The sequence below is a fragment of the Vipera ursinii genome, assembly GCF_947247035.1.
Source record: "Vipera ursinii genome assembly, chromosome: 1".
In the NCBI taxonomy this organism is placed as follows: domain Eukaryota; kingdom Metazoa; phylum Chordata; class Lepidosauria; order Squamata; family Viperidae; genus Vipera; species Vipera ursinii.
In genome coordinates this window covers 254,053,467-254,072,043 of record NC_139512.1, presented here as the reverse complement: position 1 = coordinate 254,072,043, position 18,577 = coordinate 254,053,467, and the positions used below count along the sequence as shown (strand labels likewise).

Genomic DNA, 18,577 nt, shown 5'->3' with positions numbered 1-18,577 from the left:
CCATTAACATTTGGCTATTTCAGCAAGCCTGAGAGACTTGAAAGATAGCATGGTTCATTCCTGTTGGGAAATATTTGTGAGTTTCCTGATGCTCCCTCCTTTCCCCCCCTCCCCATTTTGATTGTAATTGTTGCTTTGTTATCATTTGGTATTTTTAATCTGGCTACTGCATAAAGTACGTGAGCCCCTCAGAGTCCATTTTTAATTGGAGAGGCGTATAAATGTAGCAGACAATTAAACAATGAAAAGCTCAGTTCTTCGTATCTTCTGCTTCTCTTTGTATCCCTTACTCTGTTCTGACAAACGTAAGGTTGTGTTGGTGCCTTCAGGAGTGGAATGTTTCATAAATATTAAGTAGAGCCCGAGAAACATTAGGAGTTTTGATTTATGAAGCAGAATACCTTTGGAAGGTATCTAAAAGAGAGAAATAAGGATGGGAACAGAGACTTTGCAGGAAAGGGGGATTTCTAAATGGTAAGATAAAGGCCAAATTACAAAGTGAATCAGAAGAAACTGGTCAAGGAGAGATTAGAGTGGGGGTGGGGATGAAAAAGGAGAGATTACATAATAGAAAACTTGCCTGGGAAAGGAATTTCTGAGTGCCATAATGACTTTAATAGCTGTTCATTGTTCAGGTAAGATCCAAAGTGTTTCTCAACCCCAGCTACTTTAAAATGTGTGGATTTAAAATTCCCTGCCCAGGGAATTTTGGTAGTTGAAGTCCACATATCTTAAAATTGCTAATACGGAATATTAGCAGGTAGTCCTCAACTTGCGACTACAATTGAATCCAGAATTTGTGTTGCTAAGTGAGACATATGTTAAGTGAATTTGCCCCTTTATATGACCCTGCCACAGTTGTTAAGTGAATTACTGCAGTTGTTAGATTACTGACACAGTTGTTAAATGAATCTGGCTCCCCTATTGATTTTTGTTAGGAGGTCGCAAAACCTGATCCTATGACCCCAGGACACTGCAGCCGTCATAAATATGAGTCAGTTGCCAAATGTCAGAATTTTGTTCATGTGACCATGGGGATGCTGCAACCATCATAAATGTGAGAAATGGTCAGAAGTCACTTTTCCCAGTGGTCACTAAACAAACTGTTGTAAATCAAAGACTATCTGTATTGGAAAAAATGAGAGTCATGGACAGTTTGGAATCTGACAGGGAATCTTCCACATAAAGAAAAATGTGCAGATTATAGTCAGAGCAATTAAAGTTAGTTTTAGGATCCAAAATCAGCTACAAGCCCAAAATAAAAATAAATTGATTTCTTCCAGTTGAAGGAAAAACAGGGCTGGCTGTACTTTCCTCAACAGAGAAACACTGTTCATAGATCACATATTTCAGTTGTCAGTCAAAGAGTGACAATGTGTTGTCTTTAATTCAAGAGACTAGAGAGAGATTTAAGCATTTCTAGGATACCATTTTTTATTTCAATAAAACATTTGTCAGATAAGTTGGAGTCTGAGAGGCCAACATGGGTAGTTAGGAACAATTTCAATAGAGATTTTGAAACTGAAGTCAGATTTATTAGCTGCATAGATTTATTGTAGTGTAGATAACATGAAGTATTTGTTAACATGTATTTTCCCTCTTAAAACAGTTATTTTCATTTAAGCTATATTGAAAGAATGTTTAACAATATGGTTGTTTCAAGCAGTTTCATATAAAATAAAACAGAATAATTCTATTTCTATATTGTAAAGAAATATACATTATATAAAATTTTAAATAATATGTCAAGGCAGGAAAGTGCCCGATTGTGCATTATAAACCTTTTATATGTAAACTTATACCATTAAATTAATATGTAATACGTGAGATATATGGATATTTTGCTTTCATTTCCCAGAAACCAGCAAATATTCTAGTAATGGGAGAAGGTCCTGAAAGAGGAAGAGTTAAGATAGGTAAGTTTTATAATTACCCATATTTATAAATTTAATTGCAATAGAACTTAACAGAAATCCAAAGCAAAGCATCTCAGTCACTTACAGATGGTATAGATAGTTGGGTCTAAAGGAAAGCTTGTAGGAGAATGTGAGAAAGGAAAATGACTTTCCTGTATCCATTCAGGAGCCTCCAGAATTCAGCTGAATGTGGTAAGAGGTGGGTAAGTAAGGTATCAAATAATATGGGAGAAAGTCCCATATTCTCAGGAGAACAGTAGCAACTTGTACTTCATTTAGAGACAATACCATAAAAAGAATGTGCTGCGCTGGTATACGGAGTAAGTGCAAAAACAAACATTTAGAATTATTCAATTCTTATAAAATATATACCGGTAATAAGTTGCTAAGATAGATTGTTATTACCTCTAAAATTTCTAGGCTACTTCCAAACCCCCCAGAAATATCTAATAGAAAGTCTACCATGGGTAAAATGCAGATGAGAAACTTCTGTGTATATTAATAGCAGGAAACTGTTTGGAGTGATTGATGTATGAACCAGTTTTGAGTATATGAATAGGAATAGATTCTACTGAAGCTATAATAAAAATACATGTTAAAGACTGGTGTTACCAGTTTCTCTGGCTCTTGGAGCCACTGAAAGTGAGCAATTAAAACTGGGTATACTTCTTCAGCTATGACTGAATGTTTAAAAGCTTGACTCTGTGGGTAAAGTTTGCTTTTTCTTTGGATCGGTACGAAAACCTGCCAGATCTCAAAATTTGTTACTTGCCTATCTCTACAGAGCAATTTATAGCAGAATGGTACAAGCTGTTTACTTGAGATTAATTATTAGTTATCGTGAGGCTTCATTCCAGACACCGCAATAGATCATTACTCTCCAGATATTAAACTGCATATTCATTAACTTGCTTATTGTGAAAATTCATCGACATTAAATGACTACATTAGCTTTTTTATTAGTTTTAATGAAGTCATATTTGCACAAAAGATGTTTTTGCTGCAATATACAGAAATTCAAGTCTCTTTCTGTGACTTTGGGATTTAAATTCAAGGCCTTTTCTCCATGTTTTTCGAGTCAATGGAAATTTGGCCATTCACTTCATGGTTTTGAGATCAATAGTGATAAACTGGTTCACTCTGACCTGAGACTCAACCTGTTCCTGCTTTACCAGTTTCATTTTTAATGTATACTTTTATATTTAACATGCTTTTCAATTGATTATGTCAATAGCAAAAAAAACAAAATTGCCAGTAAAATGTTTCGTGGCACAGACGCTACTTTTTTTCCTGCAAAAATGTCATTCATCAATCAGAACTGTGAATGTGAAAAAATCTCAAAGTAATAATGTACTACATTCCATAATGAGATGTATGCAGCACCTAGGTTGAGACACAATTCACTTGTGTTTAGTATAGAACATAAATGCTTTTAAACTCCCTTCTAACCAAATGTTGCCATTTTGAGGCCTAAAAGCCGTACAAACCAAGGTGTAAACTGTATTTTATGCTTAACACCTGCTTACATCAGCCTTTACATCAGTCCTTACCAGTACATCTCATTTGCCTTGCTTTATTCAAAACTGCGTTTGTAAATTGTTCAGAAAGCTCATTTAGTGTAAAATAGAGAAGCCAGATTTTTTTTTCTGACAGATGCCTATTAAATTGTACAAAACCACTCATATTTGGATTAAATTGGTTTCCAGTGTGTTGCTCAGATCCTTTCATGGTACTGGTTTTTTATCTATAAAGTTCCAGAGCTGTTGGTAACCAACAACTGTGTTACTTATAGAAGTTATCAGTCTCACTTAATAAATTTACAGACATTTCTAACATTCTCTTTTCACTTTGTCACTATGGGGTACTGAGTGTAGATTAATCAGAAAGAAATAAATTTCAACAACTGTAGAATTAGGCTGCATCATAACAAAGTTAGCAAAAGTGAAGGGGTTCTGAATACTTTCTGAATGCCCTGTAGGTGCTTCATTTTTGCTCTGCATGCCATGAAGCATATTTTTGGTCCTGACTGTCATGAACATCAGCCTTTTATGTATTTTATGTTAGATATTAAAATCTTTGACACTTTAAGTTTTATATCAAGTCTATTAATCTGAATAAGAATATGAATTTGTTTTAATAATAATGAAGTGTTTGGACTTGCACAAATCAGTTATATTTCTAATAGCTACCCAGAATATTTCTTTTGGCCTAAGTGATGACATATTTGATATAATATAGTAAATAATGGTGATGTTCAAGTCAACATACATGTTCAGAAGCACTCATGTTCAATTTATGATGTTAAGGGAGTGGCAGTAGGGAATGTTTGTAGCTCCTAACGGATGAAATGCATTTGTAATTAAAAATTTTTGAGTATGTTCAGGATTGTCAGCAATGTTAGCATATTGTACATGAAAATACATTGTTTGGGATGTGGAGTAAGCAAAAAAAAAAGGTGTGGGGGGGGGAAGAAATAAACTAGCTAATATCCTCAAACAGTTCCAATAGGAAAGTTCTAGATGTGTCAGCAATGTAAGATTGTGTACTTCACCTAGCTTTGAGATCAGTCAGGCATTGATAATATCAGGAATAGCAGTATAGAAGAATTTACTTTAGAAAAGTTTTGTTTGGTGTAATACAGATACTGGTTATTTTGCAGCTGATATGGGTTTTGCAAGGCTATTCAATTCTCCCCTTAAGCCGCTGGCAGACCTTGACCCAGTTGTGGTGACATTTTGGTATAGAGCTCCAGAATTGTTACTTGGGGCAAGGCACTACACAAAGGCAATTGGTAAGTGTTTTGATTTAAAAAATATAGCTCAATAATTATCAGAATTATCAATGTGCAGAATAAATGTAAGAGTTATAAAGCTATTAAATAGACCAATATTTTAAATTATCTACTCCATTTCAGAAATAAAATTCAGTTTTGTTAATTCATACAAACTAAAGCATGCCATATTTCAAGTACCACTATTTGAGGATGTTTCACAAATATTTTGTGTGTTTCTGTCAGACTTAATCGCTTTTTATTCCAAAAATATCCAACTGCCATTTCCTTTCCTGGTCTCCTGGTGTAAAAGATCCTGTGTTTTAGGCCATCTCTATCCAGAAACCTTCTGTATCTGCAGGAAAAAGAGCAAAATGTTCTTATCAAATCATTTCCTCTGCCTACTTTCACCAATCTGGGTTGTCCAAATGGACTGCAGCTTCCAGGTTCTCCAGCCAGCATCAGCCCTTGAGAATTCTTGGGTTGCAGTTCTGACAAATTTTGATGGTGCCTGGTTGAAGACGATTTTGCTTTTGCCGATAATTTTAAAACCTTGCAGGAGTTGAACAGTTGAAGAATATACTATGCTGATGCAGCCGTATAAAGTCATGTTCCTGTAATGGTCACTTAGTAACCATCTTCTATTTTATCTATCAGTTTTATTTGATTGACTGAACTGCCTGAACCCTGCAGAACCATTATCTACATTAATTACATCACTGCTGTCAGAGATCATCCTCCTTTGTTGTTAGCTATCTCATATATTTAATTCCTTTGGCTTATTATTTCTCATTCCTTTTCCACACTCAGGGTTACATTGTTTTCCTGGGAAAGAATAGCCCATGGGTATGATTCTCTGAGGGATTAATATACATAAAAAAATGTTCAGGAATGACATAGAGACAGTGAGGGAACCTGTGGCACAGATAGTCTCTCTTACTTGGGTTGTAAAAATGCAGAATTCTGAATGTCCTTCAGGTCCCCCTATTTCTTCAATATATTCAAGTTCTTCTATTTCTATTTCTATGATCTATTAATGAAATCTGTATACATGCTTTAGAGACATTGCCATTGAACACTCTTGCCAGTGTATAAATGTATTAGTAATTCTTATTTCTAAAAGCAGAAATACGTATGTGGGAAAAGAAGGACCAAACAATTTTTTTAAAAATTTCCCGTCTCCATTCTGTCATGCTTCTTTTCTTGTTGTCCATGCTCTTTTCAAAGCAGCATTATTATAAATGTGATCCTGTGTACATGTACAGAATATTGAACTTAAATATGAGACATGGGTAATTTTCCTCTATTCCAAATCCTGAATCCTAGTGGTTAAGAAATATTCTATGTGTAAAATAGTCTTGTTTCACTAATCTCGTACTTTTAAGAAATATTTAAATGTTCTTTGGGATAGGGAGAGAATGATTTTCCAGTTTCTTTGCTTGCCTTTCTTTTCTTATTGGTTCTATGTTTCTAATCTTCCAAGATCAGGAAAAAAATCATTTATAGGTCTACTCTGAACATTCTTATTATCCTTGAATACGCCAGAGCTATGTCGTTTACTGAAAAATAACCAAAGTTTGTCTGAAAAATACTAACTTTCTTTCAGCAGTTAGTTAGGGGAATGGGAACAGTTTAACTTCCAGAGGTCTCATGTTCCCACTCAAGGTCATTAGAGATGAGCCTATCACGTTTTTTGGTAGAAGACTTAATATTAGACTTAATATTTCTTCCTTGCTTGTAGAGGAACTTACTTCCCTTCAATGTTTTAAATTCAGCTGTGTGTTATTTAATTTCTCCTTCGTTGCATATTCCACTGTAACAGCCAACTTGCAATTGCTAAAGCATATGAGAATGGAAGAATAAGGTATAAACATTTGATATTACCCACATCAGACACAGACAAGCAAATCCACTCTTGAAAAGTCGAAGTCAACAACTTTATTGTGTTCTATCTATATTACAAGATTCTCCGCAGACTGCTTGCCTTCCCAAGTGGGAACAACTAGATAAGGTTCTGTGGAACGCGGGGGGAAGGGAGGGCACAGACCTGTGCCTCTTGTGGCTACACAAGGACTCAAGGCTAGTTCGCTGTTTGATCCCTTCTCCCTGCCTGACTGGGAATTTCCCATCAATACAGTAATATAACTCACATGTCAGCCCTTGGGTCACTTGAATATACTGTGTTAATCTATTTCTTTTCCTAAATAAAATGGGAACATTGGGCCTGTCTTCTGATACCCAGAAAAACACTTCATAATAAGTCAAACTATTGTACTTGATCAATGCATTCTCCAACACTGTCAGTTCTTACTGGAATAGGAAATTTATATCTTCTGATTCGCTGTTGTAGAAAGCAATCAAACATAGAGGACTTGAAGGACACAAGGAAGAGCCACTATCAAGGAAACAGTCAGATAAGTGGGCTTGAGCCCAGACCAAGAAAATAATTTGAGAAAATTTCTCAGACAAGCCCTAGATAACATGGGGGGAGACATACACTGACCTTGAGATAACAAGGTTGCTATTGGCCCTACAATGTAAAGCAGACTTCAGAACCAATGCCATATAGGTCAACACTATTTTTTACTGTGACTACTATAATAACAGAATCTTGCAAGTCTGAATGTGTTTTTGCCAGCACCTAATTTTATTGTCTGAAGGTAGAAGCAGCTTGAGACATTTTCTCGAGTTATTTCCTTGGCCCAGGGTCATCTGCTGCTCTTTTTGTTTACTTATTTAAAAGATACACCCACTACCCTTTGGGTGAGGTTTCAGAATTACATGCAGAAACAAGATAATATTTTAAATATGTAAAATGCAGTCATTGGTAAGGGGAATGAAACAAAGATATAGAATGCAGTTGAACAGGACTAAATTGGACAAAAAGAGGTGAAAGCTAATTATCAAGCTTATTTTGGGAGGGTGAAGGTAACAAAGAATAATTTTTCACTAATGTTGAATTGTTCACAGTTTTATCCTGCAGGGACTTTTCAAATACTTTTTATAGACTAATTAAAGGGGGAAAATCCCAGCTGAACTCTTGATTACCTGTTGAACATGTTTGCTATGGATAAGTTTGCTTAGAGTGCCATGATCTGGACTTCATGACTCATGCAAGCCATTATTGTTGAAAAGTTTGTGAAGCAGCCACATGAGCCTATTAAATGATGTGACTGCTTCAACAGTTCAAAGAGAGATGCTTTGTGTACATTCCCAAAACACCTCTTTACAACAAATTGTACAACCATAGTATCTTTATTTCCCTTCAGAAGACTTGTGATCAATTTCTTCAGCAGTCCTGTGAAAGTTTCCTTCTTAATATACTTTCATTGTCAAGTTCTATCCAATTTGGTAAATTCAGAAATATTGTACAGCAATTGCTTTTCTTCTCAGGCTTTGGGCTTGATCTGCAGATATTAATATTTAATCTGCACTTGACCATAGAGCTCACTGATGATTTTGGATCAGTCACTCAATCTCAGCCCAGCCTATGTTATCAGGTTACTGTTGTGAGGATGAAATTAGGGGAAACTTCATATAAAAAGCCTTGAACTGTTAGAGACAGGTGAGATTTAAATCCTTCATTCATATATTGGTTCATTGAATGCCTTTAACTTGTACTTAGTTGATCTGGCACATGGAAAATGAAGCATTTCAGAAAATATAATCTATTAATTCGAGTATCCAATTTAGCAATTTAAATTTGCCCTTCCAGAGTTTCAAAATTAGATTTTGTTTTCACACTAATGATGCTGGTATGCAGTCTGATTTCTCCTATATCTCCACCCTATGTCTATTAGCTGTAATGAATGTGCAGAAATTCTATTTCATGAGATCCAGACACAGAAAGATTAAAAAGACACATTAGCAGATCTGTTCATCTAGATAATGGGCAGAAACAATTGAAGCCCAGAAAAATAAGAGGCCAAGAAACCAATCAAGAAGGTCAGTATCCCCTCAGGGCTTTAAAAATGGGAAAGACAACCTCCATTTTGTCTTTGCTTTTGTCTTCAGTATTTTTTCCCCATTAAGGCTGGCTGAAGACAAGGTAAGAGCAAAGCCTCTAGTCTAGACAGCAATTACTAAGCTGGATACCAAGTATTGCCTCTAGACAGCAGTTACCAAGTGAATTTGGACAGCAAGCTATCACCAGTGGGGCTGGTTGTAGTATAGATCTTGCTCTTGTGAGAAGCAGGTGGGAGAGAAAGAGTTCAATTTATGTGAAAAAGGTAGGTGTTTTTACCCCTGAGTAGTGTTAAACTTCTTGAACTCCACATGGTTTTTGCTTCTTTAGCTCAACAGCTATTTGGGGGCTTGATAATTTTGTTTTATGGGCTGAGATCTAGGTTATGTGAATCTGTTTTGGAGTGCATGCATTTGTTGAGATCCAGGATCTGAGAGCAGCTGGCTCATTCCTTTCAGAAAATAACTGTCTATTCCCTTTTTTCCCCTTTCAAACTTTTTTCTACTGGTAGGTCTTGAACCTAGATATAATAAAAATGGAAAGTTCTTAATGAGCCAGAGGGTCTCATTCTGGGAAGGGAATTTAGCTTTTAGCACAGATCTCCAGGCCTCCAAAAGAACAGGGTTATAACTTGCATATTGGTAAACCAACAACAGAAGGGGATTTTCCTGGAGTAACATGGCTGGTAGCATTCATATTTGAGTGTGCCAAAGAGTTGTAGGGAGAATTGGCAGAATCATGGAAGTTGGTTTTGGAGACCCATTGTGGCAATGCATGGGATTTCAAACTACTGTATCATATTTTTAATGCATTGTTCCGACCCATTTATATAAACTGATTTCATAGGAAGTCTTCAAGCTGTTCATTACCCAGAAGATGGATACTGTGTAAGGACTTTTTTCTTCTTTGCAACTGATATAGATTATAACTAGTTGGAACAGTCCTGCTAGATTTTGTAAAATTAAAATAAATGTATTAGATTTTCCTAGTAAAATAAATGCATTTTATTTTCTCAGTTTGCTTTTCCAGCTGTCCTGGCTAATCCTTGACATGATTGCTGAAAACTAAGAAAAGTATCTTGCAGCCACAACTTAGTAAAGATGTTGGGCATCAGCTAGGAAAAAGGCAAATTCTGTGCTAGGGATCATTAGGAAAGAGATTGCAAGTAAAATTGCTAATTTTGTAAAATAGGCTAGGCTAGAGTAGAGTAGAGTAGAATAGAATAGAATAGAATAGAATAGAATAGAATAGAATAGAATAGAATAGAATAGAATAGAATAGAATAGAATAGAATAGAATAGAATAGAATAGAATAGAATAGAATAGAATAGAATAGAATTCTTTATTGGCCAAGAGTGATTGGACACAGAAGGAATTTTTTCTCTAGTGCATAAGCTCACAGTGTACTTATAAACAGCAAGTAATAGGTCATAAATCATAAATCATAAAAAGCCATAGAGGAAGATAATAGGAAAGAAGAGAAATTGAGAAAAGATAAGAAAGTATATATCCCTCACTTGACACAACCCACACTTAACCTATCACAAGACCCTGACCTGATGTGACCCTCACCAGATGTGACCTCACCATCACAACACCTACTGATCACACGAAGCCCTTATAAGCAGAAGAACACTGATAGTGGCATCCCTTAAATTCTGTTGATAGCGGCATCCCTTAAGTTACCTAGCCTGGTAACTAAATGTTCGGAAACCAACCCACAAGCTTGGAGACTGAACCTCCACTCTCAGCTATCTTTGTGTTTAGTTGTTTAGGTATACAATGCTCTATAGCAGCGTCTTCAGGGGAGAAGTGGAAATAGATTATGTCCAGGATGTGAGAGGTCTGTAGATATTTTCTCAGCCTTCTTTCTGGTTTGTGCAGTATTCAGATCTTCAATGGAAGCCAGGCTGGGGGTGATGTTTTTTTTCTGCAGTGCTATCCGTTGAAGTCTGTACCTGTCTTGTTTGGTTGCTGTGCCAAACCAGACAGTTACTGAGGTACAAATGACAGACTCAATAATTCCTCTGTAGAACTGTATCAGCAGATCAGTGGGCAGTTTTCTGAATTGACGCAGGCATTAATTTCAATGGCTTTAAAAGTGTCAATCAAATGCAATTAATCTTGAAGATTCATTGCTATTAGGGATGTGAGAAATTCACTGAGGCAGGAGTAGAACGTAGTGTTTTCTTCTGAGCTATGAATCTTTCCCATGGTTATGCTATTCTGGGAAAATTGGAGGCAGTTTGTGGTGTTTGTGGTGTTCTTGAGATGGTCCAGCCCCCAAACAGGATTGTTTTTCCAAAATGATGCAGGAGGCTGATGACTCTTAAGTGAAATAGGATGGGCACTACACAGCATTTTTTAATCTGTTTTATTTTATTCTATTCTGTCTACTCTTTCATGCAAAGCGATCTGTAATAAATATAAATTTCTATATAAAAATATGGTGATACCTTACTCATTTGAAGTAGATCCTCAAGTGACATTTATGCATGGTTTGTTCATCTTGTCATAACATCACTATGTCATTTTTTTTGTCTGACTGTTATACACCTACTGTAACAAATAGTTAAATGTAGTATTTTATTCTTTAAAAAGCTATTTAGATTTTATATCTTATTTTGTTTCCTAGATATATGGGCTATTGGCTGTATATTTGCTGAGCTATTGACGTCAGAACCTATATTTCACTGTCGGCAGGAAGACATCAAAACAAGCAATCCTTTCCATCATGATCAGCTTGATCGCATATTTAGTGTCATGGGATTTCCTGCAGGTGATTCAGTGACTCTTAAAACATTATAAGAAATCTTTGATCTGAATTGTTTTCAATAAATTGATTTTTCTTCCTATGCATGTATTCCATTCAAATACAATTTTATTATGACTTTTGGTCAGCAAATTTATATGCCTGTACAGATAGTCTTCTACCTAGGATCACAACTGAGCCCAAAATTTCCATTGCTAAACAAGACAGTGGTTCAATGAGTTTTGTTCCATTTTATGACCTTTCTTGCCACAGTTATTAAGTGAACCACTGCAGCTGTTGAGTTAGTAACACAGTTGTTCAGTGAATCTGGCTTCCCCATTGACTTGGCTTGTCAGAAGCTCACATGACCCAAGGACACTGCAACCGTTGTAAATCCATGCCAGTTGCCAAGCATCCATATTTTTATCACATGACCATGGGATGCTGCAACAGTTTTAAGTGTGAAAAACTGTCATAAGTCCACTTTTTTCAGTGCCACTGTAACTTTGAACAGTCATTAAACGAATGGTTGTGAGTTGAGTTACTGTAGAACATAGGATAGACTGTATTTTATCTTGTGCTTCTTTAATATTTTCTAAATTTTTACTTTACAAAGATAAAGACTGGGAAGACATTAGGAAAATGCCAGAATATCCTACGCTTCAAAAAGATTTCAGAAGAACAACGTAAGTTACATAATTCTGGTCGTTATGCTTTAAATATATAATTATCAGTATATAGTTTTTATTATTTTTATTTTGGAGATTTGGTAGTAGAAAGAGGCACAATGTAGACTTGGACATAAAGTTTCACCCTTCTCTGTGTTTCTTTTCATGAAAGGATCATGATTGTTTGTAACAAATTCTTCCTTTGTTGGGATGAATTTCAGAAACACATTTGTCAAACTTAAATGGCAGAAAATGGGATAAATTCAGTATGACCAAGAAACTGATTTATAGAGTATGTGAAATCTCACTTGTCTTTTCCTTATGGAAAGAGGGAGTGTGTCGTACTGAGACTTTTATTACAATACATAACTCTAAATCATGAGTTGTATCTGAAGATGGCTACTATGTAGGCATCCTCGTTTACCAACTGCAACTGAGACTGGCAGCTAAGCAACACAGTTGTGTTAAAGTAAAACATCACCTTACCAGCCCCAGCTTATAATGTCAGTTAAGCATGTGACGTAACCATTGACTGCTTGTTTAATGCCAGCTTTGAAAGCTGTAAAGCAGACATGTCAAACACAAGGCCCGGGGGCCAGATCCGGCCCGTGAAGTGGTTTCATGCGGCCCGCGAAGCCATCCTGGAAACAGTGAGGGAATGGCCCCCACGGCCTTGGCCCTGGCCCAGAGACCCTCCTCCTGCCAGAGACCCTCATATCTGTCCCACTCCTGCCCCATAGGCACCCTTGATGCAAACGATGTAGAGCTGGCCATGCCCACCCAGTAGGCCATACGCACTCTAGCCACGCCCACCCAGTAGGCCACGCCCACCCGGCCCCCTGAGGGCAACCGCAATGCTGATGCGGCCCTCAATGAAATTGAGTTTGACACCCCTGCTGTAAAGAGCAATCACTTGTCTGTAGGATGCTGCAACCATCATAAACACACATCAGTTACCAAGTGTCCAGATCACCCAACTGCAGGAATGCTGCAATGGCCACACGTTCAAGGACCACTGATAAATCTCCTTTTTAGGGCTGTTGTAGCTTCCAATGGTGGCTAAAGAAGGCATCAGTAAGCAAGGATTGTATTTTTAAATTCCATCCTGAGGCTTAAAATACAAGTGCTTTCTGTGTCCCAGCCTTCTGTCATGTAAGGTCATTTTTTTCCCCTTGGAATTTGAGGGTCAGCAGCCACAGTCCAGGTGCAAATTAGTGGCTTATTAAGGCAGATACCTGCTGCCTGCATCCCCATGAATAAATGATCAACCAAAGGATTTGCGATCAGTATCAAAGTCAAGCTTAGGTCGACTTTAAAGATTTCTTCCCTTTAAAGATCCCCCCCCCAGTAATCTAGTTAATGGATAATTTTTAGTTGCTGTGTTTAGAACTTGTGAATCAGGTCCTAACAGAAACAGGAACCCTAACAGGGATAGTAAATGCTGGTGATGACCTATAAAGCCCTAAATGGCATGGGCCCGGATTATCTTAGGGAGCACCTGCTGCCCATCAACTTCCCATCGTCCTGTGCGCTCCCATAGGGAGGGCCTCCTTAGGGTGCCACCAGTCAGGAAATGCCGGCGGGTGATCCCCAGAGGGAGGGCATTCTCTGTGGGCGCGCCTGCCCTTTGGAATGATTTACCTGTGGAACTCCGGACTGCCCCAGACCTGTGCTCGTTTCGCCGGGACCTGAAAACCTGGCTTTTCGATATATCTGGCCTGGACTGAGGGGGTTTTTAGTTTCAAATTTTTAACATTGCCTTATTGTTAGGCTATTAATTAATTTAATTCTTTTTAATTCTATTTCTTATCTTAATTTTATATTGTCTTTTAAATATTTCCCTGTAAACTGCCCTGAGTCCTTCGGGAATAGGGCGGTATAGAAAAATAAATAAATAAATAAATAAATAAATAAATAAATAAATAAATAAATAAATAAATAAATAAAATCATTATTGAGAGAGTTGCTGTTGTTTTCAGACTCATATCAACATGTAGCAACTTGTGCCCTTCACATAAGTTGCTCAGTTTCAGTTCCCATCATCTTTAACATTTTAAGAATCACAGATGCTGATTATTAGGCTATGTGCCTGGCAAATAAAATCTTCATTGGATGCCCTTCTCCAGATGTTCTACTGCCTCTTGGAATTTGGATTGATGAATAGAACAAAGGTTCAGTTTATCACATTCCATTCCTTCACATAGACAATCCTGTTATTTTATGTCGTACTACCATATCTGGTCTCTAAAATCTGCACTTCTTTTTGTATCTCCTTGCAGCTGTTCCAATGGAATTTTGCAAGCCATATACGATAGTCCAAATCTTATCTTACTTTTCTTGAACATTCGATAGGATTTCATCTGCATTTTTAGAATATTTGCTCCTATTTTAATTTTAATTTTTTATCTCATTAACTTTGGTGAAGGGAGAAGATCTGTATAACTCAATGGACACAAGGTAGTCATGGAATATAATGGTACCTTCAAAACTAATTGCTTTTATTGGGCATTAGCTTTCTTGCAACTCCCGTCCACAGATCCATAATGTGGGCTTGCATTCTGTGGATCTGATAAAGTGAGCTGCTGTTCACAAAAGATTACGTCCCAATCAAGTTGATTAGTCTTGAAGGTGTTATCAGACTCTATATCTATTTTATTACCTTGGCTTCTATTGCCTATTGCTTTTATGCCTTAATTAAGTTTTCACATTAGTTTTATTAGTCATTTCAGATTTTGTTAAAAAGGAGTATAATTGAAGTGTATATATATATATATATATATATATATATATATATATATATATATATATATATATATATATATATATATATATATATGCAGGCACACATTACGATACATTAGAGAAACCTGGATTAGTGTATCTTTATAACTGCTTTAAATATTCCACAGTAGAGCCTATTTCAAGATTAGTTTTATCTAGTGTTCAGATAAAATGGGATTGGCACCTGTATATTAATAAAAACTGCCGCTGCTATCTGCATGTGGTTCGTTGTATGCACCAGGAAATAAAAGCTTATGAAATGTAATTAACATATAGTAAAACTTTTTTTAAAATTTTTTGATGCTGCCTTACTCTTTTGATTTTGTTCTTTGTTTCTTTTTTCAGATACGCCAATAGTAGCCTCCTCAAATACATGGAGAAACACAAAGTCAAGCCTGATAGCAAAGTATTCCTTTTGGTAAGTGACATGGAAGCTTTATTTTTCTCTTTAAATAAGTTACATTCTTAGTATCAAATAGCTGTAGAAGAAAACTTTGTTGCTGCTGAAGTCATCTTTCGCTTTGTAAAGTTAACAGCGCAGTCTTTTACATTCTACACAGAAGTAAACCCCATTCAGAGAGGTTTACTCTTAGGGAAAGGATAAGATGTCACCCTTATTATGTCAGAAACTGAGTTTTTTAATGTACAAGTCTAAAATATAATGCATAAAAAACCCTAAATTCTTTCTAGTGGCCAGTTCTCCTAGTAATTTTAATATTATTTAAAGTTTTGCCAACGTTGACATTAATAATTCATGTATTAACTAATTTGTTAGGTTTATAGCTCCTTTTTTCTCCAGAAATTAAGATTTAGATTAGATTAGATTAGATTAGATTAGATTAGATTAGATTAGATTAGATTAGATTAGATTAGATTAGATTAGATTAGATTAGATTGCCTGCCAGAATTGTTTCCCCTTCTTGTGCTGGACTATGATCAATATAAGGGAGACCTCAATATTTTAGTTTTTCTCATTTTTATCACTATATTATACATATTTTCTGTACATAGAATCCCATAAATTTATTTGCATTTGTTTCATTTTAGTATTATTGGTCATGCTAGTCGTTGAGTTTTACTGAGAAATTCATATAAACTGGCTTCTTTGCAGCTTCAAAAACTTCTGACTATGGATCCGACTAAAAGAATTACCTCAGAGCAAGCTATGCAGGATCCTTACTTCCAGGAAGACCCATTGCCTACATCAGAGTATGTTTATTTTCCTGGTCTTTGGAATATTATTTATTTTATAATATTATTTATTCTCCAAATAATTCTCTAAAGTTATAAAAAATAAAATAGTAGCCATAATGTGTGTTTGATTATGTCTCTGAAATATCTATTATATAAGATAAAAGATTCATCTTTTATAATGGAGCCCACATTTGGATTTAAAATGACATATCCAGGATTCCATTCTTAGAGTGGTGTGCATGGGAAGGACATTTAAATTTAAACTGAATTGAATGTAGAAATAGACAGAATATACTCCAGTCATTTATCAACATTTCTTTGCTAGTGAAAGATTTCATTTCAATTTGCAGCCTCTGAGGAAATACTGCAGAGGTGATAGATGCCTTACATGACATTATTATCAGCTTTTTCTTAGGTTTTTTTCCCAAGTTTTCTTCAATTTCTATACTCTTACTGGGTATTAAATCCTTTTAATATATGAAACTTCATTTTGAGTAAACATGGAATGGACTGCACTGTAAATTACTTAAATTTTATCCTAAAACAGACATGTCAAACACAAGGCCCGGGGGCCGGATGCGGCCCGCGAAGTGGTTTTATGTGGCTCGCGAAGCCATCCTGGAAACAGTGAGGGAACGGTCCCCACTGCCTTGGCCCTGGCCGAGAGACCCTCCTTCTGCCAGAGACCCTCAGATCTGTCCCACTCCTGCCCAGGCCCCCATAGGCACCCTTGATGCCAATGATGTAGAGCTGGCCACGCCCACCCAGTAGGCCATACACACTCTAGCCACGCCCACCCAGTAGGCCACGCCCACCCTGTCCATACCCACCTGGCCCCTTGAGGGCAACCACAATGCTGATGCGGCCCTCAGTGCAATTGGGTTTGACACCCCTGTCCTAAAAGATGAGTACACTAGATCTGTTTTGTTCATTGAGGTGACAAAGGCTTATTGATGGGCAAAATAATATTATTTGCTAAATCCTTTTTAAGCAGCAGTAATGCTAAAATTGCGTTAAGAACACTTTTTGAAATGAATGCTAAGTTAGATAGAAACTTCAAACCAATAATTCTTCTTATGCTATACACACCTAGTGTTTTTCAACTGATTTGAAATGACTAATACAGAGCCATAAAAGATAATTATAGCCTTCCTGTTTTGAGAGAATTATAAACAAAATGCCATGAGCATCTTGTTACCAATACCTAATTGTTAGTGCTTTTGGTTGATGTTTTTTGAAGGAATTGGGAAAAATCAGTACTTTTTTTATAATGAATTACTGTTGATTTACTGCCCATATTTTCTGATGCATATAAATTGCTGAAACAAAAACAGTTGAATTAAATTCTTTTTTTAGCTATCTTGTTTGTTGCAAAATATTAGAAAAATACAGGCAGTCCACAAGTTATGACCAGTTGCTTAATGAGTGGCCAAAGTTACAACGAACTTCAAAAAAGCTACTTACAACCTATTCTCCAAGTTATGACTGCTACACCACCACATTCCCAAGCTCAAGTAATCACATTTGAGGTGCTTAGCAACTGGCGTCCCTTTTACAACCAGTTTGAGTGTCTTGCCATCACATGACTGTGATTTGTGAATTTTTTTGCACTTTTCCAGCAAATAGCGCCCATTGAATATGCTGGATTTGCTTAACAACCACATGATTTGCTTAGCCTCCATGGTGCCTTGCTTTATGACTATCGTAAAAATGGTTGTAAAATTGAATTCAGTCATGTGATGCCTCAACGTTATGACCAAAATGAAATTCTGGGCATCCCTGCTGTAGAACAGAATGTAAGTTTGGATTCTCAGATTGATAAGGGGTCTATTAGCTATTTTCAAAATAATCAACAGGCTCAGTCTGACCCTTCTTCCAGGTCACAAAAGAAGGAGTACATGGGGAAAAAGCAGAACCTTCCCATCTTAATTTGTCTGTATATATACTGTATTTGATAGTAGAGTAGCTGTAGAATTCTTTTGTTCTGATTAGTAATAAATCTTACTCAATTGCTCTAGCCTGCTTCAATCCAGGCTGATGCTATAAATCTGACATAAAAATTAAAATGGACTTCACTCTATTCTAGTTCTAACATGTCTTAATATTTCCTTCACTTGCATTTCAGGTAACACCCTATGCATATCATTACAATTCTACACTTATTGTTAAATTGGGGGGCCTGATTTAGCTTTATGAGAGGGAAGAAGTGTTTAAGAGGAATAGTGACAAACACATGGACTATGTTACACATCACTGCCATGGCATTTTAACAGTATTGTCACATTCTACATTTTTGTAATGGATCTATCAATCCCTCATAGCAACATTCTAACAGATCTTCCATCACTGCAGATTTACGGCAGGCATCAGTTTAAAACTGATGACAGAGTGATTTGTCTATGTGACAATAGAATCACATTGGATTCCTCACCGTCAGTTCCACCTATCAAATTCCATGTGTCCATGTTGTAAGCATGGAATCAAATTCCAATTGGAAGAGATCTATAGTTGTCACAGAGGGTATGAAATTCT

The 18,577-nt window shown here is 36.4% G+C and overlaps 1 protein-coding gene across 1 annotated transcript in view; it reads left to right on the top strand.

Annotated features, from left to right (window-relative positions):
* The window catches only part of CDK19 (cyclin dependent kinase 19), an 88,986-nt gene that overhangs the window by 58,242 nt on the left and 12,167 nt on the right, over positions 1 to 18,577 (top strand). Inside the window, 6 exon segments of the mRNA XM_083374043.1 lie at positions 1,859 to 1,916; positions 4,576 to 4,707; positions 11,286 to 11,429; positions 12,019 to 12,088; positions 15,197 to 15,269; positions 15,963 to 16,060. Coding sequence (XP_083230169.1) covers positions 1,859 to 1,916; positions 4,576 to 4,707; positions 11,286 to 11,429; positions 12,019 to 12,088; positions 15,197 to 15,269; positions 15,963 to 16,060 — 575 coding nt within the window.